Source organism: Artemia franciscana, chromosome 11 (genome assembly GCF_032884065.1).
Source record: "Artemia franciscana chromosome 11, ASM3288406v1, whole genome shotgun sequence".
Lineage (NCBI taxonomy): Eukaryota > Metazoa > Arthropoda > Branchiopoda > Anostraca > Artemiidae > Artemia > Artemia franciscana.
Window position 1 is genome coordinate 28,175,671 of NC_088873.1, and position 27,845 is coordinate 28,203,515.

The 27,845-nt window shown below is 37.6% G+C and overlaps 2 protein-coding genes across 2 annotated transcripts in view; both read right to left on the reverse strand.

Annotated features, from left to right (window-relative positions):
• Positions 1 to 1,607: 1,607 nt before the first annotated feature.
• On the reverse strand, positions 1,608 to 2,630 carry LOC136032586 (uncharacterized). The gene has a single exon (XM_065712856.1). The coding sequence runs from the start codon at positions 2,628 to 2,630 to the stop codon at positions 1,608 to 1,610; it is 1,023 nt and encodes a 340-aa protein (XP_065568928.1).
• A 17,000-nt stretch (positions 2,631 to 19,630) lies between these two features.
• LOC136033051 (inositol monophosphatase 3-like) overlaps positions 19,631 to 27,845 on the reverse strand; it is a 35,026-nt gene continuing 26,811 nt past the window's right edge. Inside the window, exons 5-6 of the mRNA XM_065713631.1 lie at positions 22,037 to 22,148; positions 19,631 to 19,971 (exon numbers count right to left, since the gene is read on the reverse strand). Coding sequence (XP_065569703.1) covers positions 19,709 to 19,971; positions 22,037 to 22,148 — 375 coding nt within the window. The 3' untranslated portion in view covers positions 19,631 to 19,708. The remainder of the gene's footprint in view (positions 19,972 to 22,036; positions 22,149 to 27,845) is intronic.

Genomic DNA, 27,845 nt, shown 5'->3' on the forward strand with positions numbered 1-27,845 from the left:
CTAATTAGCGACTGACCAGCTACTGTGGTGCTAGGATCCCTGTCATTGGCACTTGTGACCTTACCTGTAGCCACAAACAGTATCCTAGGGGTGCTCACAGATTCTTTGTAGTCGAATCAGCATCAACCCCAATAATGAGATATCGATTCAGCATAGACTTGAACCTCATCAAACTGGTATACATAGTTAATGCGGAACAAACCAGCTTAGACGAGAAGTACAAAAGCCTCTTTGAAGGCATTGGCCGACTTGAAGGGGAATGCAACATCCATCTAAAAGATGGGTCCATACCAACCGTCTATCCGGCCAGAAGGGTAGAGACACTAAAAGACAAACTCCAGGACGAACTTAACAGAATGGAAAGAGACAGAATCATTGAAAAAGTCACAGAGCCCAAAGAATGGGTAAATTCAATGGTGATGATCGAAAAGAAGAACGGAACTGTAAGGCTATGCATAGATCCATTAGACCACAACAAATGCATAAAGCGCCCTTACTATCCCATACCTACCTTAGAAGATGTTACAGCCAAGCTGCATGGTGCAAAGGTGTTCAGCCAAATGAATGCTCGGTCAGGGTACTGGTCATTAGTCCTTTCTGCAACTGCATCTGAGATGACAACATTCAGCACTATATACGGGCGTTATCGATTCCTAAGAATGCCCTTTGGCTTACTTTCAGCACAAGATGAGTTCCAGCGCCGTATGGAAGAAGCATTTGAAGGGCTGGAAGGAGTAGCCATCATTATTGATGATATTCTAGTGTATGGAGCAAACCAAGAAGAGCATGATGAAAGACTCCAAGCCGTTATGGAAAGAGCACTAGAAAAAAGTGTTAAATTCAACAAGGATAAATGCAGCTTCAGTGCAAGCAGCGTACGCTATTTTGGGCACGTAATTAGAGCCGATGGCATGAAACCAGACCCAGAAAAACTGAGAGCCATTGAAGAGATGCCCAGACCTCAGAGTCGCGAAGAGCTGCTTACCCTCCTTGGAATGTTGAACTACCTCGCAAAATACTTTCCCGACCTGTCTACTAGAAATAAAAGCCTTCGAGACATACTCAAATGTGAGCCATTCTCTTGGAGTCCCGAAATGACCAGACGCTGGTAGAGCTCAAGCAGTCAATCGTGTCAGGCATCTCCTTCTTCAACTACAAGAGCTTGAATGTGGAGCTGAAAGTCGACGCGTCCAGCCATGGCTTGGGAGCAAACCATTGTAGTGATGGAGAGGTAGTAGCATATGCGCCCCGTTCACTTAGCAAAACCGAGCAAAAGTACTCCCAACTTGAAAAGGAGCTGTATGCTATTGTCTATGGATGCAAGCACATTCACCACTACCTTTATGGGAGACGCGTCAACGTAATCACTGATCACCGCCCGCTTGAGACAATAGTCAGAAACCCTATCCACAAGGCCCCTCCAAGGGTACAGAGACTAATGCTACAACTCCAACCATACGATCTTCATCTGCAATTCCAGCCAGGTTCAGAAATACCAATCGCCGACGCTCTTTCTCGTCTCCACCTTCCGGATATCGACAAGAAACTAGCGACAGAAATAGACGTGTATTGCTCGATTTTCCTAAGTGCACGGGACGCATATGCTACTACCTCTCCATCACTACAGAGGTTTGCTCCCAAGCCATGGCTGGATCTTTTCGAATCTGGATCTTGTCGAAAATGTTTTTGGGAATGACATTTGCTTGGGCTCCTGTGTCAATTTTGAAGTTGACTGAAAGCTGGTTGTTTAAGGTCAGTGCGACAAGCGCTTCATCTTTGCCACTACTTTTGTCAATGGCATACAAGAAAATTGTTTCTTGATCATCGACTGCCTCTCTGAATGACTCAGTTTCTTCATCAATGGTGTTTACGTTTTTGTTGCTGCGACAGACCCTTGCGAGGTGGTTTGGCTTCTTGCACTGTGTACATATTTTCTCCTTCGCTGGACATGCATGATTGGTCGAGTAAGATCCACCACAAAAATAGTATTCTCTACCCTTGGTGTGGTTATTAACAGAAGCTTTCTGATTTCGGAAGCTATTCCGGCTTGGACCACGTGTGATTGCATTAACTTCCTGCTTGATAGATATTGGTTTACTACCACTGAAAGATTTTAGCTGAGCGTGGGTTGTTTTGTAGGTTCTACATCTTGACACTGCACTCTCAAGAGTTAATGGGTCACCTTCCGCTAACAGTTTCTCTCGAACAGCTTGGTTTCTAATTCCACAGACAATTTGGTCACGAATCATTTCATCTTGTTCTGTGTACAGACATGGTTTGGCCAATGTTTTTAATTCTGTGATGTACCTTTCAATACTTTCGTTTTCTAACTGGTCCTTCTTCTGGAAGATGTATCTTGCAAACACAGTGTTTTTCTTTGGGCTTGCATCGTCTTTAAAGTTTTTGATAAGGGGTCCAATTTTGTTGGCTTCACTCTTTTCCATTTCGAAAGTATTGAAGATCTCTTGTCCCTTTTCTCCCATCCAGATAAGCAGGTAGGCACACTGAGATTTTTCTGTCTTTTCTGCCAGCGGTCCTATAAGCATCAACCGGGCATGCTGTTCAAATCGATTCCATTCATCTGCCAAGGAGGTGGCATCCCAGTTGATGGATGGTTGTTGGACTTCCATAGTGCTGTTAGATTTCAATGCCAAGATCCCACTTCTGGTACCATGCAACGATTGTGATTAATGCATTTATTTAACCCAAGCTCCTATAAAGAAAAAGCAATAAAAGCAAGCATAGCACACACAGCAAGAATAAACACAAGCACTAGCAAGCAAAGCAAAGCAATCATAATCACTACAAGGGCCAAAAATAGGGCTATATAATTGGAGTTTAAAGAAGGTGGTGATTTTTTTTTTGAAAAACACACTTCCCTGGCTAATTTAGGACTTTAAATTGATTAGCCTACTGAAATTTTTCTATCCTATGCAATTGAAATATTTTTCCCTCTTCAGAGCATTAAGACAATTTATCACAATAAAAAATATCCAAAGCATCTTGAATGGAATGACTAAAAAAGGCAAATGACAACCGCAAATTGCAATCTTACAATTAAACTTCTGGCCACACAAATTATATTAGGCTACCCAGCTCTCAAATAATTGCTGAAGGTTTATTTGCCTGTAAAATTAGAAACAGGCCCGAAGCCCCAGCCTCTTCCTTGTCAGAACTTCACATAGCATTAAAGCAATAATATAGGCTATTTTACATGTGACAAATGTATATGTAATAACATCAGGAGGAAGAAATGAGTTAACCCGGTGCAACATTGAATACTGGTGGAGGATTAAGGAACGGGTGTGAGTTATATGCGGTTTAGAAGAAAGAAAACAGTCAAGATACACACCAAGAAATTTCACCATAGTAGCTTGTGGTATAATATTGTTCCCAAAAGTCAGGGTGATTGGTACATTATTATTAAGTACATTTAAGGAACTTTAAGGAGACTCACGGGCGGACATAAACTGCATTCGAAAGCCTATATGGTACTATAGGTCATGATTCAAGTCAGAAGCCGTAACGTCACTTGGAGAAGCAAATTTCTTATATCCTCTTTCAGTACTTCTCTAGCTAGTGTGTGTCACCATGCTCATTGGGGCCTTCCAGTCATTTGTAACAACTCTCTTAGCACTCAGAAGAGTTTTCAGGGCAGTAAAGCCAAGTTTTTTCTCAACTTGGTCTTGTTGAGATTGACTGCAGAAAGTCCTCTCAGTACAAGCAGAAGAATGAGGTATGATCAGCATTTTCATCATGAATTCACCCAAGAATGGAAAACTTTTTATTTGAGGAGTATCATACCGTTCAACTTCTTTACACCAGAAATAAACTGGGTTAGAGTCCGGTCCGCATATTTCTTGAGATCAGAGCAAAATGGCAAACGATTCCATTCCTTGGCAAAATTTTTTACATCACTTTCCTTTGCGAAATTGGAAACTGGGCGAGTAGTGGGACAATAATGAAGTTCCCATGGTCGGGAGACATTGCTATCTTTGGGTCTAGTCTGTCCAGGTTCTAAGTTGGCGAATACTTCAAACTGAAAAACCTTTCGAACAGAAAAAAAGAATTTTGTGGATGATGTATTGTAAGTAGTTGTAGCTGATAACGAAAACTTTTCCTTGAAAAATAGGACCTCTTAACGAATGCCATTATCGACTTCTTTCATATCTGGAAAAGCTGTGGGTTCAGAGATGCAGTGGTTTTCTCCACGTACAATGGCTTCAAAAAATTACTAACAGTTGCTTTGTACAGCTCACTAACCTGATTGTAGAGAACGTGGATTTGTGTCTCCTCTGACTGGAATTGTCTATTCAGGTCTGTGTCAAATGGTAACATGTATGGTAAAGGTAAAGGATACGGCATTAGACTTTACAGTCCGTACCGGCGGTGCTGATCTCCGTTTCTTGTCCCTTCAGCAAGGAAGTGCAATGGGGGGCTGGGGGCCAGCCATCCTGTGCTTTCGCACACCCTTCCTGTTTACCTTCCCCAGATTTCTCCAGGTACCCATTTAGAGCTGGGTCGACTCTGGCTAAGCTTACAGAGTCACGCCACTGACCCCCGTCCCAAACTGAAGAATTGGGTACACTGGGATTTGAACCCGGTAGCATGTATGCTAGGCAAGAAAAATAGGCTTCAAAGATCGGTGACAGCAATTTCTCTAGAATAGCTGTGGCTTTGCCTGGCTTATTTCCTTTTTTAAAGCTTTCACTCTGAAAGAAAAGATACAAGCGTTCCCATTGCTTGAGATAGTGCAGAACTACTGAGAGTCGGGAAAGCCACCTAGTTGTGACAAGGCGCAGAATCCTATGCCCGTCAAGCTTCTTGAATTTCTGCATTTCGGTGGATTCTCCAACGCTTTTGAGGCTTCTGCTAATGTAATTATAGATGTCCTGGAAGATTTCTTTGATGTCTTCAAGTAGCTTATGACTTGCTGCACTATCATACAAATGGATTGAATGGCATACGCACCCGAGGACGGATAGGTTCGGTAAGTCAAGCGAAAGCTTTGCTTGCACACCCCCTTGCCCTCCCATCATGACAGATGCATTGTCTGATGCAAAACCGATCAAATTCTCCTTCGGCACTGCAATTTCTTTAAGCAGAATGTTTGTTAACGCTGGTTTGTTAACCTGGCATTGGGTATCCAGCTTTATGTATAGGCCATGTGAAACGCTGGATATACATAAAGTTTGACATAGGGGATCCAAAAATCAGGGTTAGTGGTTGCCTGGAATACTCCCAAAAGAGAATTTGATTGGTGCTATCTAAAAAAAAAAAAATAAATAAAGAGCAACAATGTTCTTTTATTACCATGTAAGTGTAATTCCTTCAATGTATTTTATAGACTCTAGTAGATCTACAGAGTCGAAGGGTTCCACATTTTTAATCAGCCCTTTGATACTGTTGTTTTATAACAGTGAACTCCCCAATACCAAAGAGAGTTTAACATATCTTTTATAATCACACCCAATGCAAAAATAACATACCTCTTCAGCTTAGTGATCATAAATGGGTCAAGGTTTTCATACTGCACCCAACCAGTTCATGGGCAAAAGTAAAAATTAGCCAAATCTTGCTTCATCCTGAGTGCACTACAAATCATTTTTGAGACTTTGAGAGTGCAAATGAATTCCTCGGATGAACTAGAACTGGCACCTGGTTTTGACCCTGTGTTTCTCCCGTAATCCTGATTTGTCTAGCTTACGTACTACTTCTACTGCTATGTCAAGTATATGGTATGGCCCCTTTCACAAAATCTCCACAAAAAGTTATGTGATGACTGATTGAACTTACTGGACAGGATTCAACCTCAAACATACACAACAATGTCGGGCTTCATAAGTGTTAGAAGGAAATTTCTTAATTGTCAAGAAACAAAATCTAGAGACATAAGAACTACTTTGAATAAAAAAAAATGTGCTTATGCCAAGGCTTTGTGCTTTGCATTCGATTTTTTTAACCTATCCAGACATACACAAACTCTCGTTTTTAGATATTGCCACCCAACAATATTGAGGTACCATAATATTACGCTCAAATTTATAATGTTGGGGCACCATGTCACGTTTCAAGGGAATGGTAAAATTTGATTGAAAAACAAATATTTACAGTTTGAGATTCTCATTCCAACAAGTTTTTCTAGGAAACCCGTAGTTCCCACAATTTGAGCCCTGAGGATTTGTGTATGACTAAGCCTACTGATCATTCAAATGAAAATAATTTACTCTAGCGCATGCTGGCATGAAGTCCATGTATTTTGTTTTGTTGCATGCATATCTTGCTCAATTATCTAGGCTCAGTGGCTTCCATTGATTAGATAAACAACGTGCGGTTAACCGTCAATGTCACGTTTCCTTCGAGTCTTGAACTTGGGGTCTTTTTACGCCTTTCGCCTATTTTATACTTACCGTAGAGATGGCTGTGCTGCTTCACGCTATATTATGACCGCAAGAGGCCAACAACAGGCACTTAAATAAATGTGTAAAGGAACATTTAAAACTCTAGAAGAGAAAACAATTCTCTTTGTTCGCTACGTCCTGACATCCAGTCAAATCTTACTGTACATCATTTTGTAAAATGTACCAGGAAATTTGTGATTGTACCAGAATGTACCTTTAGAGGTGAAATGTACCAGAATGGTACAATTGTACCACTGTTGGCAGCACTGGACAGCCTCAAACTGCAACAAAGCTTATTTAAAAAAGAATTTAAAATGATACCTTCTTGCTGACCACTTTACCTTATTACGGATGATTCTAAGTAAGTAAAGATTTTCAATTTTCTAGGGTTTTCACAATATAACAATGATGACAAAATAGAGTCCCTGTTCAAAAATTTTATTGTGCTGCGAGAGCAACACTTTTGTTTTGTCGTGTTTTTTTTTTTTTTTTGTTCCTAGCACCCCAATTTCAGCTTATTCATTGAAAGTGGTAAGGGTCTAACCTCTGCAATTTTTATGGAAAGTGTGGACATTAAGCCAGATTGATGAATATGACTTTGCATTTTGGAAAACTTCGTAGAACTCTTGCCTGGGGCCAACAAGGATGGTCTTTGCTTGTCCTTGAGCCAGAGCCTATAGTGTGTGAAGTAAAGTGGAGTTTTATAGCCTATGTCAGAGAGAACTATCTGAAGTTATGCAGTCAAGCTTTTGTTCCATCAAATCATGTTTCTGCTTTCGAATGGAAAGCTCCGTTCTAGCAGGCAAGCAGGCAGGCACCAGTTTCAAATTGAAGATGGACTAAAATCTATCAGTGTTAAATAGAGGCGGTAGTTACCCGGCCCCACAGCCAATACATCTGTTTTTGAGTGAAATAGAAAAATTTACAAGAACAAAAAAGTGGCATTTTCCCCAGGAATTCGAAAGTGCTGCCATCTATTGTTTTTGCCCATTTCTGTTTGTGATTTCAGCTGAGTTTATCATTTGGTTTTTTGCACTTGGGATTGCGGTAGAGAAATGGTATCAGATGTACCTCTTAAACTTTAAAAGTTCTCTCATTGCTAGAGAAATTAGAGTTTATCCTTTGCTCCTTTCTAAGTGATGACGTTAGAAATTTAGCCTGCGGCAAAAAGTCAACTTTTGAACTAAGACAGATAGTTCTTTTTTGTAACGGCACTTGATAGCTATTGATGAGCTGATCAAAGTATATGTCATACATTTTTTGGTAGAAAAATTCCCTCATGAGATGTACCAGTTTGAAAGTTTAAAGGGGTTGACAACTTCAGTAGTAAGGTACACACTGAAACCAAAAATAGGCCGATACCAATTGTGAGACATATAGGGGAGTTTTAAGCAACAGTCGGCTGTTAGCTCCTAATCATCTTCGGCAATGAGGGGCTCGCAACTTTTGGTAGTCGGTGTACCAATTATTGGCTTCCAGAGTATTTGATGGTAAGACCAATTTGGTTCCAGTGGTAAGACATTTAGAGGACTTGTATAGTTCATGATTGCTACAGATTAACAACTTCAGCGTTTAATCGAAGCGAGGAAACAAAACCAAAGTGTTGCTCTCGCAACACATTGCTCGGCGAAGTCGAACAAACGTTGCCGCAACACCTTACGTTGCCCATGCAGCGTAGATCTACTATTAAGGGTTTATTTAAACCATTTTCTAAAGAAGAAAAAGAAAGTCCATTCTCATGACAAGAGGTATATCTATGACTCTTTGAAAAAGTTACCAAGACATAAAATTAGCCGTTTAAAACAAGAACATTTTTCTTGCGCTAATATTTTATGTAAAAATACTAAGAAGGAAATTAAGAAAAATGCACATCTTTTTAATATAAAAAAGTATGGTTAACGGCTCCTCCAGTAATTTAATCAATGAGAACTATAAAAATTTAACATAAAGTCTACGCAGTAAAAATACAGACAGCTTTAATTTACTTTCATAAGATTCCTCAAATAAAACTGGCAGTAAACTTAATAGTCAGTTTATCTCCTTTGTATATGTTTTCAACCTTTTGGCTTTCCTATTATTTGGATAGTCCGGGGTCTTTATCACCCAAATACTTCCATGTCCGTTTTTCTTCAGTATGATCTTGTTGCTGCTCTTCTGTATTTTGTTTCTACCAAGTGACCATAGAACTTCAGCCTATGAAAACGAAGTTGAAACTTAAAACGGACATAAGTTACTGCTTGTAGTTCATGCAACGTATTTTTAACAAGACCGCTTGAAACAAACTGACTCGTGATATCAGCCAATTTTGTAGAATTCCAAAAAACTAATGCTTAACCGAAAACATAAAACCGACGCAACACAAAAGGAGTATAAACAGAAAAATCCCTAAGTGGCCGGCAGAAAATAAAAGTGTCAATCATAAGGCTGTCAAAGGTTTTTTACCAGTCATGAAATCAATATATTTCATGACACGATTAGAACTCTAAAAACTTAAAATAGTTGAGTATCAGATAAGCGCTAGTTTTTCAGAATTCTACAAATCAGTTATGGTCAAAACCTATTTTAATAACAGACTAACAATCCAGATTGGAACCTGATTTCATCCGTTACGTTCAGCTTGTTGTCTGTCAGAACCGCCCTAACGCGCAGTGGCGTAATGGGATAAAATTTCTGTACCAGTAGGCATCTGAATGTAATATTTTTATAGTAGAAGGAAAAACATTTAATTACCAAAGGGCATTGAGCTCACTTAATATGCATTTGGTGTTTGATATATTATAAGGAGGATAAAGGTTTAATTCTAAACCTTAAACGGTCTTAAACCTTAAATCTTAAACGGTAATAAACGGTCTTGGGAAGAAATAAAGTTAAACTAAATATTTGACATATAATAGTATCAATTGCTGAAAAACCCAACAGTTCAAAATTTGACTTTACTGTAATTTCAATTTTTTTTTCAATGTTGTAATAAGTACGTAAGAAAATATTTGTAATATAGCGCTATAGCGCCGTTTTCAGTAAACCGCCAATGACGGAATAGGTTTCAGACATTTACAGATAAGGAGGGAAGCCGTACCCTTACTCTTCTTTGAATTGATTTTCGTTCGTTTCAGTTTTGATCCGCATATTCAATTACAGCTTTATTCATTTTAAGGTTTATTTATTCATTTATATTAGTACATGTTCTATGTCTGTTCTCTACGATTGTTTATTTAGTTTCTGTTCGTTTTTGGTTTCATTTAATATTTATTTCATTTATTACAACAGTAAAATATCTCGTTTGTACTCGTTTTAAGATTTATTTATTCATTTATATTAATGCAACCAAAGAATAAAACACAAAAACAATACGAAACCAGAAGACTGGAACAAAAAGAATAGTGCAAGAAGAGATAATAAAAATAGAAACAATACTTTTTTAAAGGAAAACCAAAAGCAATTGACCCCCCCCCCGGCACAAAAACAAACAAACCAAATTTATTTAAGCTACTCCAACCAAATCCAGATAATAAGAGTCCAGCCTAATATAGGCTAGATTTTAATTACTTTTAGTTTTAATGACGAACAATTCTGATTTTCACCTACTCTTCTTCATTTGATTAGTCGCATTCCCCTTTTCTCATTTTTTGACGTTTCTGTTCTTTATGGTTTTATCAGTATTGAACATGCCTCGTTTGACGCGTATTTTTTTTAATTAAAATTTGTGTTTTTTTTTTATCTTTGCTTGTACTTTTTGGTAGCCAGCGTTAAACCCCCTGGAAAATTCCCCCCCCCCGTAGACAAAGCCCAGAAAATAGCCCTCCACGAATCCCCCCAGAAAATTCCACCCCAGGCAAAGGACTGGAACTCTCAATTTCTGATCCAGTGAGAACCTGCGACCTTGAGGTGGAGTTGGGGATGAGGGAAGGTCCTCCTCCACTACGGAATAAATTCTGCTCATTTTGGGGTAAGTATTATTCTTTACTTTCATAATAACAGCGTAGACAAGAAATATTCCCAGATATCGTAAGGGAGTAGATATCAATTTATACATTTTTGATGCATTTTTAAAAAGTTTTTTTTTTGTACCCCTCCCTTTCCCCTAAAAAAACTTTGCTGGAAAACGCCTTTTTGCTGCCTTTTTGCTGGAAAACTTTTTCACCGAAAAGGGGCTTATCAGTACGATTTTAAAAACTATCAGAAATTAAAGTCTTTTTTCAAATGAAAGTGCGCTAAGAAAGATTTTTCACCCCAGATCATCTGCAAGACATTTTCTGGGTGGAATTTTCAGCTAGAATGGAATTGTCTTCGGGAATTTCCCTGGAAAGGGGAGAGGTCATTTTTACGCGAAAACGTAGTCCACTTTCCATGGTAGATTTTTCTGTGGATGAAGGAATTTTTCACGGAGGGGGAGCCGGATTTCTCCGGGTTATTAAAAATGATCAGAAATTAAATTATAAAAAAACCTCTTCAGCTGAAGTAAGGAGCAACATCAACACAAAACAGACAGAAATCGTTACGTATACAAGAGAGGTTTCCCCTCCTCAAGACCTTGCTCTTTAAGCTAAAGTTTTGACTTTTGTCCCAATAGAAACGACTCCTGAAACACGATGGCCGTTTACCAAGAATAGTAAGCTTTTTTTTTTATGGCACTTGGTATTAACCAAGTGACATATAGCAGTCGCCAATTCTGTCGGTCTGTCTGTCGGTCTGTCGGTCCCGGTTTTGCTACTTTAGGCACTTCCAGGTAAGCTAGGACGATGAAATTTGGCAAGCGTATCAGGGACCGGACCAGATTAAATTAGAACTAGTCGTTTTCCCGATTTGACCATCTGGGGGAGAGTGGGGGCCCGGTTAATTCGCAAAAAATAGAAAAAATGAAGTATTTTTAACTTATGAGCGGGTGATTGGATCTTAATGAAATTTGATGTTTGGAATGATATTGTGTCTCAGAGCTCTTATTTTAAATCCCGACTGGGTCTGATGACATTGGGGGGAGTCGGAGGGGGAAAACCTAAAGTCCCGGTTTTGCTACTTTAGGCACTTCCAGGTAAGCTAGGACGATGAAATTTGGCAAGCGTATCAGGGACCGGACTAGATTAAATTAGAAATAGTCGTTTTCCCGATTTGACCATCTGGGGGGGGAGTAGGGGCCGGTTAATTCGGAAAAATAGAAAAAATGAAGTATTTTTAACTTATGAGCGGGTGATTGGATCTTAATGAAATTTGATGTTTGGAATGATATTGTGTCTCAGAGCTCTTATTTTAAATCCCGACTGGGTCTGATGACATTGGGGGGAGTTGGAGGGGGGAAACCTAAAATCTTGGAAAACACTTAGAGTAGAGGGATCGGGATGAAACTTGATGGGAAAAATAAGCGCAAGTCCTAGATACATGATTGACATAATCGGAACTTATTTGTTCTCTTTGGGGTAGTTGGGGGGGGGGAGTAAGTCTTAAAAATTAGAAAAATGAGGTATTTTCAACTTGCGAACGGGTGATCGGATCTCAATGAAATTTGATGTTTAGAAGGATATCGTGTCTTAGAGCTCTTATTTTAAATCCCGACCAGATCTTGTGATGGGGGCGGGGAGTTGGGAGGGGGAACCTAAAACTTGGAAAACACTTAGAGTGGAGGGATCGGGATGAAACATGGTAGGAAAAATAAACACAAGTCCTAGATAGATGATTGACATAAACGGAACGGATCCGCTCTCTTTTGGGTAGTTGGGGGGGGGGGGTTAATTCTGAAAAATTAGAAAAAATGAGGTATTTTTAACTTACGAACGGGTGATTGGATCTCCATGAAATTTGATTTTTAGAAGGATATCGTGGCTCAAAGCTCTTATTTTAAATCCTGACCGGATCTGGTGACATTGGGGGAAGTTTGGGGTGGGGAGACCTAAAATGATGGGAAACGCTTAGATTGGAGGGATTGGGATGAAACTTGGTTGGAAAAATAAGCAAAAGTCTTGCATACGTAATTTACATAATTGGAACGGATCCGCTCAATTGCGGGGGGGGGGGGGGTAATTCTGAAAAATAAGAAAAATAACGTATTTTTAACTTACGAAGGAGTGATCAGATCTTCATGAAACTTCATATTTAGAAGGACCTCGTAACTCTGATATCTTATTTTAAATCTCAACCGGATCAAACGTAATTGGGGGGGGGCAGTTGGGGGGACCGGAAATCTTAGAAAATACTTAAAGCGGTGAGATCAGGATGAAACTGGATGGGAAGAATAGAAACCTGTCTAAGATACGTGACTGACATAACTGGACCGGATCTGCTCTCTTTGGTGGAATTGGGAGGGGGGAGGTAATTTTGAAAATTGAGGTATTTGTAACTTACGAAAGGGTGACCAGATCTTAATGAAATTTGATATTTAGAAGGATCTTGTGCTATAAAGTTTAACTTTAGGTTCTGACCTTCTCACAAGTGCCAAATGAGCTCTTGGCTCTTGGCTCTTCCGACCTCGTACCATATGAGCTCTCGGCTCTTCCGACCTCGTCCAAATGAGCTCTTGGCTCTTCCGACCTCGTACCATATGAGCTCTCGGCTCTTCCGACCTCGTCACAAGTGCCATATGAGCTCTTAGCTCTTGTTTTAATTTGCAACCACCTGCTATGAAACGGTCTCAGTGGGTGTAGAGTGGGGAGAGGGAATGGTGTCTGAAACAACCTTGAGGGAGCCGGATTTTTTGGCATGATCTAATTAATAGAAAGAAATAAAAATTTAAAAAAACAAGTTTTTTCAACTTAAAGTACAGAGGAACATTGAAAAAGACAGATATTAGTCCGAACATGAGTGGGGCTGCACCCTCCTAAATCCGTTGCTCATTAAACTAACGTCTCTATTGCTTTGATAAAGCTTTTTATTCTAATTAACGGCCTTTATGTTTAAGAAGTCTTTCTTTAGGAATTGGGAAAAAAAATTCAAACTTTAGCGTAAAGAGAGAGAGAGATTAAAGAGGGAGAAGCCCCCTCATATATTGGAAAATTTCGTTTATTCAAGGTTTTAGTGCAGGTCCTTACTTTTAGCTGAAGACTTTTTCTATTTAATTTCACAAAAAGGTTACTGTATTGAAATAGACGACAGTTCGTTAACACAGGATTGTGATTAATGGATAATTCTTCTGGGCTTTGTCTGTTTTGGTGGGTGTTTTCAGGCTGAAAAATCTCTTCCTAGCTAATTTTCTACTATGGGTTGCCTCTCTATGGTACCAACACATTTGTAGGCATGGATATATAATGACTAGGAAGTAATAGGCTTGAGACTGTCTGTGCAGGATTTCGACTCTTGTTGATACAAGAGGATCGTCAAGTACTGAAAACCATGTTGTGACAAAAAAATAGGCCCAGCACAGCACAAAGCCTCCCCTCGTACTGGAGGTCCCAGGATCTTTCTGCAGTCCTTTTTTAAGCCGGCATATGCGCTTTGGTGAAGACTTGAAAAGATGCGTTAGTCCCCGTCCTGCATTGGTATCCAGGACCATTACTTTTTCTGAGACCAAATATATTCTATGATTCAAAGAACATAAAAACTGGAACTTCGAATGTTTTGGCGTAAAAAGTAAGTATCGTATCGACGTTTTGACCGACGAATTGAGACAATTTAAACTGGACTTATTAGGAGTTTCAGAAACTCATATCCCAGGGATAGAAAGAAAGACATTAGGTGATAGAGAATTTGTTTACTCAGGCAGAAAGGATGGGGTACATAGACAGGGAGTAGGGCTCAGGATGAATAAGGAAGCTGCTAAGTCTTGTTTAGGATGGGAAGGTATTAATACTGTGAATACTAATCACTTATTTTATGACTAAAAAGTTCAGGGTATTATTTATAGCAGTATATGCCTCTGTAGAGCTGACTGACGGAGATACTAGAGATTCAGATGAATTTTACTTACAGTTACAGAAGCAAAAATACAGGATCACAGGCAGTTTTTATTAGGTTTTAACGCCTAGGTCGTTAGAAATAAGGATAGACGGTATCCTAGCCTAGATAAATTTGGTGTAGGAAAAGAAAACAGCAATGGCTACATACTGTTACGACTTTTTAGGCATAACAATCTAGTTTTAACCCACACGGTGTTTGGTTATGAAATAGCCCTTCAGTTAACGTGGTATTCACGTGATGTTAAGACAGCAAACTATTGATTATATTATTGTAAACCGGAGACAAGCAGGATCAATACAAGATACTAGGGCATATAGGAGTGCTGTTATGATGTTAAAAGTAAACATCACCATCTGGTAGTGTTTAGGGTTAGTTTAAAGTTGAGATCTCGGAAGAGTAACTAACTCCCGAGAAGTTTTAATATTAGTAGACTCTAAGAACAGAATTTGACAGAAAGTTTTCAGGAAGAGTTGAATACTAAACTGGAGAGTTTAAAATTTGACAATTCGGAAGATGGATGGAATTATTTTAGAAAGACAATTTTGAAGTTGCTAATGGTGTCATAGGGAAAAAAGTTAAGCTGTTAGGAATATTAGTGAAAAAGCTGTATATTTAATAGTGAGGAGAAGGGGCTTGTATAAGAATTATCTGAGAGATAGATCATATGAAAACAAAAAGAATGTAAAGAAAGTAGAGAAAGCATTAAAATATGAAGTAAGGAGGTTTGAAGTAAAGACCATGGATAAAATTGCTGAGGATCAGGAAGATGCAGATATACGGCATATTAGTAAAATATTTTACTGGTGGGTTAATAAATTAAGAGAGAGTAGTCAATCTGGACCTGTCCAGTTAAAGATAAGAACGGGGCCACAGTTAGAGATAAGAAAGAGCTAAAGGGAGATAGGGACAACATTTTGAGAATGTGCTAAACCGAGATAATGTTGCAGGAAACGATATCCAAGAAAATGAAAAAGTCTGTGATACCTTAGATGTGAAGGAAGATTTGTTTTTTGAGGAAGAATTAGCGACAGTACTAAAAGGATAAAAAAAAACAATCAGGCTCCAACTGCTCATATTGTGGTAAATGTATTTCTTAAATATGGCGGCTCTGAGGTTAGAAATAAGCTACTGAAGATCATGAATATGATTTTTGTAAAAGGGAAAGTACCTAGCGACTCCAGGAAATTAAACCACTATATAAAAAAGGTGATAAGAGTGAGTGTGGTAATTATCGAGGCATTAGTCTGGTCTCTGTAGGTAGCAAATTACTTAGTAATAAGATACATTTTAGACTGAGATGCTGTAGACAAAGTTTTAAAAGAAGAACAGTGTGGTTTTAGAAAAGAGTAGAGGATGTTTAGACCAAATTTTCACTCTTAGGTTAATAATTGAGAAGTACCCGAGTTATCGAACACCTTTAGTCCTCAGTTTCACATATTATGAGAAAACGTTTGACTCTGTTGATAGAAGAGCTTTAGTAAATGTTTTTCCCATTGTATTGGTATCCCCCATTATATGCATCATTTTAATGGATTTGTCTTAAGAAGCACAGATAAGGCAATGGGCGACCATGCAATCTAATGGGGAGGAAAAAGTCTCCTGGACTTAGATTATGCTGATAATTTAAGCATCCTCGATCAAAATGTGAGCAAAATGAATGAACTGTTAGAGGTTTTGCGAATTCATGGTGCTAGGGCAAGTTTGAAAATAAATGTTAAGAAGGCTAAGACTAGGAATAAGTGAAGATGAAAAGGTGACGTTGGATAACGAAAAGATTGATCAGACTGACAGCTGCACTTACCTTGGTAGCATTATTAGTAAAGCCCGATAGGAGCAGTGAAGATGTTAAAAGTAGAATTGCCAAGGCTCAGGGTGTTTTTTCAAAGTAAAATTTTTTTTTGTAAGAATGGGAAGATAAGTCTGCAAACCAAGATTAGAATATTGGAAGCTACAGGGATGACAGTGGTCAAATATGGCTCGAAAGAATGGACGCTCCAAAAAGCGGATGAAGATTTGCTATATGTTTTTCAGAGATTAACTACGGATTGTTCTGGGTACCCGGCGGACTGATCGTATTTCAAACAGTAAGCTGTACGAAAAATGTGGTTCAACTCCGCTTTCTAGGGCTATAATGAGAGAAAGCTTGAGATGGCTAGGACACGTTCTACGGACGAAGGATGACAGATTGCCAAAGATTGTCCTTTTCGGCCAACCGGCTAGAGTTAAATAGAAAGTAGGTCGTCCCCAGTTGGGGTGGGACCATGTCATAAACAAAGATTTAAAGGAAACGGGAGCTTCTTGGGAGGGTGAACAGAGGGAGGCTTTGAATAGTTTGGGATGGAGGAGGAGCGTGCGTATCTGGGTTGGCCTCAGGCGGTTTGGAGCTGCGGCGAGTTGTTAGTAGTAGTAGCAATACCATTGAATATTATAAATACCAATAACAAATACTAAATTATCGAAAAAATCCGTGCCAGCTCGGAAGTATTACGGTTTCTGCCAATTTTTCAATAATATCTACGGACGGGGGCATTTCTGGAGTGATAGAAAAACAGATTCGAGATTGAAGTCTTATTCAACTGAAAGAATGCTAAGAATGCTTCAGGCTGAATCGTCTGCAAGCAATTTTGCAGGGAGGGGGGATTCTCAGCGAAGATGGAACTGTCCGGAGGGAATTCAATTATATAAAATTTCAACGAAGGAGATTTCCGCGAGGAGGAGGGTTGTCTCCTCCATATATAAAGGGTGTCCCCCTCCTTAATACCTTGCTCTTTACGCTGAAATTTGACTGTTTGCCCAAATCTTTTAAGAACGCCAAAATCTCTTTTTAATTACAATAGGAAGCTTTTTTTTAAAAAGTGCTAACAACTTTAATTTTTACTGGCCTTAGTAGGTCAACTTTATAAAAACCGGTTCGATATAAAAATTTACTTTTAAATAAGCCCTTAAACAGCTGTCTATGATGTTTCAGGGCTCCATTAGTCACAAAGAAAAAAAAAGAAGCAGAAGAAAAAGAAAAAATAGAAGCAGAAAAAAAAGAAAAAAAGACGACACATGTAAATTTCTTGCGTACGGCACCTGTGGTCATGACAAGAAACAACTCTTTTCAGAAGATTGGAGCGCATCACTTTGGTCTTATAGACGTCAATCTGAAGCCCATTTGAACTGCAGTGACCTTTGAATTTGTCTTTTAGGTCACTATCGAACTGGGGGATTACTTGAAACCTCTCAATGAGATTGTATTTCAGCAGGGCTGACAAATCGCAGATAAATTTAAATCTTTCATCAGTGTTGTCACATAAAATATAGTTAATGACGGCTAAAACCAAAAGAATAGCAAATTTAGCATCTGGTGGGGCATCTCATCTTATTACCACCCACTCAAGAGTCCAAATCCCCTGGAAAAAGCTTATAGACGCACTTATATAGATGTCCCAGGAAGTCTGCTATCAGTAGTAGAATCTCTTTTCTAGCGCCTATCTGTTTCATATTCTGTAAAGCTATAATGTGGCGTAAACTTTTCGATTTGAAAATAAAAGGGGCGTGTTTAAAAATGTGAGTTTCTGGTAAATATAATAAAAACAAAAAAAAAATGTAATTTACCATATGTAAAAAGTGCTTCGGTGATGTTACCACAAAAACTTCTTTTCATGCTTAACATCCAAGTTTATCTTGGATAAACTTGGTTACAGTGTACAGTGTACGTCGTCTTCCGGTTACAGTGTAAATAAAATACGAAAAGTCAAATGAAATTTTTGCTCTGACAATGTTCGAGTAAGGCTGCAGAAATTCGACCCAGAAGAATGATTACATTCTAATCTTGAGTTACCACAACTGTCACGGAAACTAGCCATTTTTTCAAATACTGATTGAATACTAATATTGTCTCATATCTCAGAGAGAATGAATTGCCCATTCGACCATAGAGCTAATTTTCTCCACTTATCAACTAATTGAAAGGTACTTCAAGTGCAGAGCAAAAATAATTCTACAACGAGGGATTTTCAGATATGCTCTTAGCATAATGGCGTTATCCAAGGTTGTAGTCTCTCATGTTTTGAAATTTCTCTGTATATGTAACACTGTAAGTAGCTATAGCCAAAGACGGTGCTAGGATTGCCTGGAAAGCTACCGAAAAGTGAATTTAAGTTAAGAGGGCAAGGAAAATTAACAACCAATAGCTTCCGCCTCACGCAGGTAAGGATATATAGGTGCAAAAGACCGAGAAATTTTGTAGCCCTGAAAGGATAAAATGCCAATGATCTCTAGCATATGTAACATATCCTGAACTTGGCCAATATAACCAATACGTTAGTCGTACTTCGTCAAAGTCTTCTGAGACTCTTCAAACGTACCAAATTATCTTCCTTCAATTCAACAGTCATCAGCTAAGGTGGGTTTGACACGTCCCGATAATATCTACGGTCATCATAACATAAACCGTTGGCGAATAACAAATAAACAGGGTTGCCCACACAATCAATGAATCGGATAGCCATTTGTGAGGCTTGAGGGATTGAGTAACCAACGAGAGCTGGGGTTTACTAACCAACAGCGGCGAAACCGGCCTTTTGAATATTGCCTATGTGATTGACAGAATGCCATGGTATATGCCATGACCTTTCTGACTTGATAATCTCATCTTTAGAAACATTCGCCATCATTTTAAGAGGCTATTATAGAAAAAAAAATGAGAAGTCTCCTTAACATTTTATTTAAATTCAACGAAGAATATGACATGCTGAAAATTGGATGTATTTTATTTTCATGTGATACTCCGGCCAATTTTTCGAAAATACTTTGAAATTTCCACATCACTCCGTTCCCCAAATCTTGTCATATCCGTAAATGGATGAATTGTTTTTTCATGGAAAGATTTTTGCCATATCACAAAGTATTTGAATATTTTCAGAAATTTGACTCACCCTCCTCCTCCCACTGCCAGCCAGAGGGGCCCCTGGGGATGAACCACTTCCATGAACCTCTTTGTTTACTTAACTTTGTAATGCAAGCTAGAGGGCATTCCCTCCCGTTAAAATCCTATCAGGAAATTCCATCTAGTTTGGAAATTTGAAATTCTCCTCTTTGGAAATTTAGCTTGTTAAGGCATGGCGAAACTTCCCACCAACGCGGAGCCGAACAATGAAACTTACAGTAAGATACATATACATGCATGAATATTTTGGCCTTAGTAGCTTCTTTCATGTCAGGTCCCCTTGAAAAAAAAATCTGGAACTTATAACAAGAGATTTTGACCATGGGCATGAATCACATTTAAGGCTTGAGGGATTGAGTAACCAACGGGATTGAGTTACTGAAATAAGTGAATATTGTAAAAATCAACTCACATATTCATTCAAAATCAGTTCCTTAAAAAAAGAAGATAAAAAAACCAAGACCACAAAAATAGATAAACTAAAATTTTTGATTCAGCATTTCCGGATTCCTTTCGGACAAACTTTCTTCAGTTTTTCAAAAATTTCGCTGTGCCCAGTCAGTGTTGCCAACAATCCATCAGCAATAAGTTTCTCTGAATCATGGTGATAATTTATAGCTCCTCCCATTAAAGTTGTTACTTGACCTCCAGCCGCCAATACAATTGCATGTCCAGCGCAAGTATCCCATTTCTTGATATCTGTCACGTGTATATAGGCAGTAACTTCCCTTTTTGCCACCTTCATCATCTTATATCCTAAAAAAATGGTTCTTACCTTTAGATTTACAGAATTATAAGAAAAAGGAATTAGTAAATACGATAGAATTAAAAAACCTTTGTTTTGGTTTAAATCTAAATCTTCCATATCATTTTCATACAAAAGGCCATAACGCTTCTAATCTTGGTAAACAAAGATATCTTTTTTTCCACATCTCATATATTATGTTCTAATATTATAGATTATTTTTCTAAAAAAGAATAGGTTTTAAAATTTTAGTTGCAGTTGCAGAGGGGAATCAAAATTATTCTTCAAACGATTTTCCTCAACTGAACTTACATTTTCTGTGAAAGTAAGAAATGTGGGCAAATACCCACATCCGCCGAAGTTTTCAGCTTTTATACAAGTTCATACGGGGGAATATTGAACACACTAAAAAGCATATTATACATTACCTAACTGAATATTTCGCCTATATTTCTAATAACTGTCTTCAGAGGAATAAAAATGTAAAACAATGAAACCAATGAGAAACTGACTTACAAAAATAAAAAATCATTTACAAATTTCAACATAGTCTCGCCTTCGTTACCTCACAAAGTATCAGCCAGAACTGACAAAGATGTAAGTGATCCAAGCCTTCGTGTCATTGAATCTTCTTAAAAATTTTAATATTTCCTTATTACATTATGTTCTTTTACAGATAGCCTTGTCTGTCTTTTGTCTGTCAGTCTATTCAGTGGATTAATGCTAAAATTGCCTCTCACTCAATCGTACTATTTGTCTTGGCTATCTCTACAATTAGCCATGGCTTGATACCCACAACCATACGATTTTAATTCAAAATCAACGGACTCGGTAGAAGCCATCGGCCTCGACCTCGTTTTGAAAAAACCCTATAATTTGGGCTGAAACATTCTGATTGGCCTTCACCTTTAAATGCGAGGGTATGTCTCCATTCCATGCTCTGTTGCTTCGATTCGGGCGTGATATCCAAAGCCCATGTTTCACCCAAAGTACAACATGACTCAAAAAGCCGTCACCATCTTCGTTACTTTGAGCTAAGAACTTCATATCACACCCAAATCTTTCATTTTTATTGTCATTTGTTAGGAGTTTTGTGCCCAACGTGAGCACACTTATCTAAATAGGTATTAATAAAAAATTTCGTAAAGCACTTTTCTGGAAGCACTTCTCAAGAATCCTCGCTGTCTGTAACCAAAGCAGGGCGACCAGAGCGGTCTTCATTATGGATGTTGTCACGGCCATCTTTGTACCCACTTTGCTTTCACTCATAGCAGAATCAGTGAACACTTCGCAAGTCTGTCGGCGAATTTCTGCAGCAGACAGGCTGGTTGCTGACAAAAACCATATCAATAATCGAACTTCACACGTGGCGGCGAGTTGATAGTCGTAAACATTTTGACAGCACAGAAAAAAACATAATTTTTGTTTCTTTAGATCCTTCTCAAGTTTGGATTTAATGTGGGTTGCAAATTATGTTAGTTTTAGATCTGGTTTTGAATTTTAGTAATTTATCTGAATTTAAGCTTGACATTTATATTTATTTTTGATCTTTACTTCTAAAGGTTTTTAATTAAAATCTAACGCTTAAAATTCTCAGCTTTTATAAACATTTAGTGATGTGACTGAATAACAAAGTATTGAGAAAAAACTATTTCTGTATAAGAAACAAGAAAACCGAAAATATATTGTATGCTCGCTTTTATAACTTAGGGAGAATTTAAATTAAACCACATGCCACAATAGTTGGAAGGAGAGTTTTCAACTTTCTTCACAGCATTCATACAGTTTTAACAAAAAAAAGCCTTGCCTTGGGCTCAGTCTATCAAAAATACAAAAACATTTATGAAATGATTTTTCTACAATAATAGTACATACCATTTACAAAAAGTACGTGATAATTTTGGACAACCTCCAAGCAAAAGAGGAAATTTGAACTTTCCTATGTCCTTTGGAATATAGGAACCTTATTTTCTCCTTTACTTCTTAATTTCTTAGAGCTATCGATTTCTGCAAGACACTAAAGTTAGGACATTATTGGACAACATAAACAATTGATAAGGAAGGAAGGTGTTATACCTGCACCAGCAGCCTTAACAATTTCCGAATCCCTGAAAGCCTTCTGGATAATCTTCGAAACGTTCCCAGCGTGGGATATACTAACAATAATAGTCGTTTTCGAAGGAACTTCCTATAAAACAAATATAATTTTATTCATGAACACTTTCTGTTCAAACCGCCACCTTCTTAAATTTACGACAACAATATTTCAATACAAGATATCAATTTCATACTAATACCAATGATAGCAACTGAGTCGCACCAATGCATCAGGTCGCCTGAAGCTAAGACAGCTGCACACACTCTTCATCCAACTCAACTTATTCAAAACTGTTCCAATTTACTTTAAACTCTTTCTTGTAACCTCTTCTTACCCCTTTCAGGAAAGGCCTGCTTTTCGTTTCGTTCCAGGTGAATGGCCTAAAGTGCAATCTTTGGGAAACTTTGATTCTTAATCCATAAACCGTGACCTAGGAATCTTACCTTCTCATGTTAATTAATCCTACTCATGTTAATTTTTGTTCGTTTTAAGTTTGACTCGGCTATTTATTTCAATTTCTGTTCGTTTTGAGTTTCATTTATTTATTGATAGTGATTTGGGATAGTTTACGCGTGGAAGATTATTTGACTTTATTTTTGCTCATTCTTGGCTTAATGAAGCTCTTTACATTTCTTTTAAAAACTTGTCTTGTGGAAATTTTTTTTTTTAATTAATTTCTGTTTGTTTTTTTATTGACATAGTCTTTTTCATGGAAAAAATAATATTGTATATCTTCTCTATTTTCTTCAATAAGAATCCGTAGTATGGGTTGCTATTTGTATGTCAGAGAAAATTTTCACCAATATTTAATCCTGACACAAACAGTATTTTTTCATTTAATTTTATAACTTCTGAAAATGACCTGAAGAATAAAACTTAATATCATTCCAAAAAGATTCTATCTATGTTCTTCGACAACCTGGATACACTCACACTCTTTTTATTTATTTAAATTGTTCTTAATTAGTTTAATTGTTTTTTAATTAATTTCTGTTTGTTTTTTATTGACATAGTCTTTTTCATGGAAAACATAATATTGTAAATATCTTTTCAATTTTCTTCAATAAGAATTCGTAGTATGGGTTGCTATTTGTATGTCAGAGAACCTTTTCAACAATATTTAATCCTGACACAAACAGTATTTTTTCATTTAATTTTATAACTTCTGAAAATGACCTGAAGAATAAAACTTAATAACATTCCCAAAAGATTCTATGTATGTCCTTCGACAACCTGGATACACTCACACTCTTTTTATTTATTTTAATTGTAAGAGCAGAAGTAGTAACAGTATTATCTCCAAAAGTCTCAACTTAATACCCCCAGTCGTTCTCGATATATTGCTGAGGTGTCTTATTGGCAATCAAAAGCACAATGCTTTATGATTTATTATAAAGCATAATGGGTCAATTACATAATTATGGAAGGTTGATATGCCTAATATCCCTAAAAACATAGTTGCTTGACCGTTCTGCTATGCTCAATAAAATCTCAAAATTAAAAATTTTGAAATCTCAAAATTTTGACCGGATGAGTTTGGAAAACGAATGAGCTTGAGGGAAGGGCTTCTTGCCCTTCAGTCTCTTGTTGCTCTTCAAACAGACACCAGGCACTTATGCTGTAATTGGAGTGCAAGAGACAGGACTTACCTCTTCATATATCTAGTAAAAACATTTTAAATAAGTAAAAACAAAGTGGAAACAATTTAAAAGTATTTTGTTTTCAGTAAAGTGAAAATTATGTTCTAGTCTTGAGAAAGCATGGAGGGTTGTCAACCCTACTCATGTTAATTTTTGCTCATTTTGAGTTTGACTCGGTTATTTATTGTATGCTTTAAACAAACAAAATACATTTAAAATACTTCAACTTTTTACACTTTAATAAATAAGAAATTATTAAAACTTAGGGGAATTTATATTAGTATATGCATACTTAACTGACAAACCAAAGCCATTTTTTTCAGTAAAGTTCAAATTATGTTCCGGTATGGGGGTTGTCAAAAACATACACCTTATATATATATATATATATATATATATATATATATATATATATATATATATATATATATATATATATATCATGTCCCAAGGGCATAACTTACCCTGCCCTCAGGACTGTGCAGGGGGGGGAGTCATCCTCATTGACATAATTTCCGGTCGTTTCAATTACGTTGAAAAAAAATGGCTATCTCAAAATATTGATTGGATGTGTTTTGGGAAATGGTGGACGTGGAAGGGGGGCTAGTTGCCTTCCAATCGCTTTTGACTATTAAAAAGGGCACTAGTCCTTTCAATTTCCAATCGAATGAGCTATTTTTGAAGTTTCTACAATAACAAATGGCCATCTCAAAATTTCTATCAGATGTATTTCGCGAAAAAACAAGGTGTGTGTGTGTGCGTGAGGGGGGATTTTCCACACTCTTATCACTCTGAATCTTAAAAAGTGCACTAGAGCTTCTGATTCCAAATTTGATGAGCTGCCCACCAAAGTTTATACGATCACTCTTTCTATATATACCTATTGTGTCCCAAGGGCGTAACTTAAAACTCTTGCCCTGAGAGCTGTGCGGGGTTTTCATTCTCATAGACACAATTTCCGAACCTTTCAATAAAGTTGAACAAACTGGCTATCTCAAAAAAAATTTATTGGATGTGTTCGGGAAAATAATGGACGTAGGAGAGGGGTTAGTTGCCCTCCAGTCACTTTTGCCTATTAAAAAGGGCACTGGACCTTTCAATTTTCCATTGAATGAGTTGTTTTCGAAGTTTCTACGACAACAAATGACGATCTAAAATTTTTATCAGACGCATTTCGGGAAAAAAACGAGGTGTGGGGGGGGGGGTATCCACCATCCGATCACTCTGAATCTCAAAAAGGGCATTTAGACTTCTGACTAGCAATCAAATCAGCCACCTACAACGTTTATACGATCACCTTTTCTATATAAACTTTAAATATCCCCAGGCAATAGCTTGCAACCCTTGTCCTGAGGGTTGTGAGGGAGGGAGGTTTCATCCCCAAAGACATAATTTCCGGTTCTTTCGACCACGTTGAACATAATGGCTATCTCAAATTTTGATTGAATGTGTTTGGGAAAATGGTGGTTATGGGAGGGGGGTTAGTTGTCCTCAAATCGCTTTGACTGTTAAAAAAAACACTAGCCCTTTCAATTTCCAATCCAATGAGCCCTTTTCGAAGATTCTACGACAACTCCCTGGTCCAAAAAAAAGAAATAGTATTAAAAAAAACATTGTGCCGACATCGCTCTTTACTTAGGCAGCCCTATTGCGCTTCCTATGATACCGCTGTTCTATAGACTTTAAGTTTGAGCTTTTCTAAAATGGTTTGGTAATTCCTCTTTTTCAAAAGCTATATGCATGGTTTTCAGTAGCTTATAATTTCACAACCATAATTTTTTAAAGAGCCATTTACCGCACAGAACAGAATCTTAAGTTCTTTTAATTTTTCAGTACCTTTAGACTGTCTCTAACTACTCCTCAAAAAATAAAAAAAAAATTCCTTCACTTCTAAATTGTCAAAGGATACGTCCAGACTGACTATTTTCTTTCAATTTCTTACCATGTAAATAAAATATCTTACTATTACGCCGTGTGGCTGCATCTTCCAGATCTTGGGCATTTTATCCGTGGACTAGATTAACATTTTCTTAATTCATACTTCACTGCCTTCTCTAATTCCCTTATTTTCCTCTTCTTCTCGTAAGATTTATCACACAGACACTTCTCGTAAAAACCCCTTCTCTCTTCTACCAGGTTCAATACGTCTTTGTGCAAATATTCCTAACTGAGTTCCTAAGCTTTCCTACCAAAGACATGTTCTTTTACTTAGCAAACTGTTTTCCTAAAATTGTTCTAGCCATCTTTTCTAGTGTTTAATTTAAAAAACTTCAGTTTCTTATTCAACTGTTCTTGGAAAGCTCTTTTCAAGTTCATATCTTTATGCAGATAAAAGTTATTACTAACCGGAAGAAAGTTATTCTTCCTTAGTTTTAGCCTTGAATTACTACTTTACCCCTTAACGTATATAAGCACTCTTATATACCCTAAACCACGTTAAACGTATGGGCCATATTATGACAAAGTACCATATCGAATATAACTGGATCATTGTACCTTAAAAAACTGTGGCAATCGACTAGCAATGCATAGAGAAGATACTCTGGAAGCTCCATTTAATTATACCAACAACAAACCTGCAGCTGTATGAAAAATTCACTTGGGTCACTCTTGTCTCCACCAGTCGGTCATACAGGGGCAAATACCACTATGACTAATACCAAGCACTTTTTGGTCAAGATGTTTTTGGTTAAGCTAGGCCCTACCCTATTCTTGTTGCTTTGCAATATGATAGCTACGTGGGACAAAGATCACGCAAAGTTTGCAGACGACTTAACAATGATAGTACTACAGAAGCAGAATGAATATCCTAGACCTACATGAAATGGTAACGAGACTGGAGCGAGATTTTTCAGCAAAAAAATTCGCCATAAATAGAACGAAATCCCAAATAATGAGAATTTCATTTTTAAAACATAGGGTACCAGATTTACCTGAAGTGGGTATACCAGTAGTTCAGAAAATGAGAATTCTGGGTGCCATTTTTAACGATAGATTGACATTGGACGACCATATAAATCATTTAATTTCCCAAATTGTCCCTCTACTAATGTCTTTGGCAAAATTACGCCGGTTTAATCTAAACAAAGATGCAATGCTTACTTACTACAAAACTCACATGAGACCAATTCCAGAATATGCCTGCCCTGTCTGGCATGTTGGTTTTACAAAAGATCAAACTAACAAACTTGAGGAAATACAAAAGCGTGCATTGCGAGTGATTTTGGGGGATACACTGTTACCTTATGAAGAATGTCTTGTTCTGCCAGGTCTAAAAACGCTTGAAACAAGGAGGCACGAACTTCTAATGGGCTTCGGACATGGCCTTCTGTCATCACAGAAGCATCGCGACATCCTACCACCGAATATTACACAAAACAAGCACGACACTCGGCACCACAACAAGCTACAGCCATACAACCCCGGAGCAACACAGCGATACAGGAAATCATTCCGACAATATTTCACCACTCATTTTAATTTATAGTTTTATATATTGCGATTATTTATTTTGATATTCCGCAATAAATTATTTGTCACTGTTGTTAAAAAAAGATATAACAAAATAAAATACAAAGTAACCAGGACCAGACACATTTACTACCCATGAAAAAAGATATTTTTATGCAAAAGTTACCAAAAGAGTTCATGATGCCGTATTTCCAATTAACTTTGAAATATTATCAAACAACTTATACAAGAATCTATCTTGCTGTTTCATTTGGTATGTTGTCGTACACATACAAAGTAAGAGTAAATAAATCCAACGTACTATTTTTTCGATTGATTATATAGTAACCACGGATAGTTCTACCATGGTTTATGATTCATGAACCAGACGAAGTGCTCTTTATAGCGGGGGAAGTGAGTGCCATAGTGTCCTGTAAAGTCGACGAACTGTGCCTGACATTTACAATTTCGTTCAGACTCATCGCAGCCCCATCACCGTCCTCTTTATCTGTCCCAGTGCCTGCCTTGAAGCCTTCTTACTCAATTGCTTTGAAAAATCCGTCTAAGCAATTGAATGACCCTAAGGAGCAGAAGGATTACATAGATTGTCTTTGTGGTAACTCTGAAACGGCAATTAGTCAACTAAAGCCCAGTAAAGATTCGTGACGAGTCGTTATCAGTGACCATTCCGTAGCAA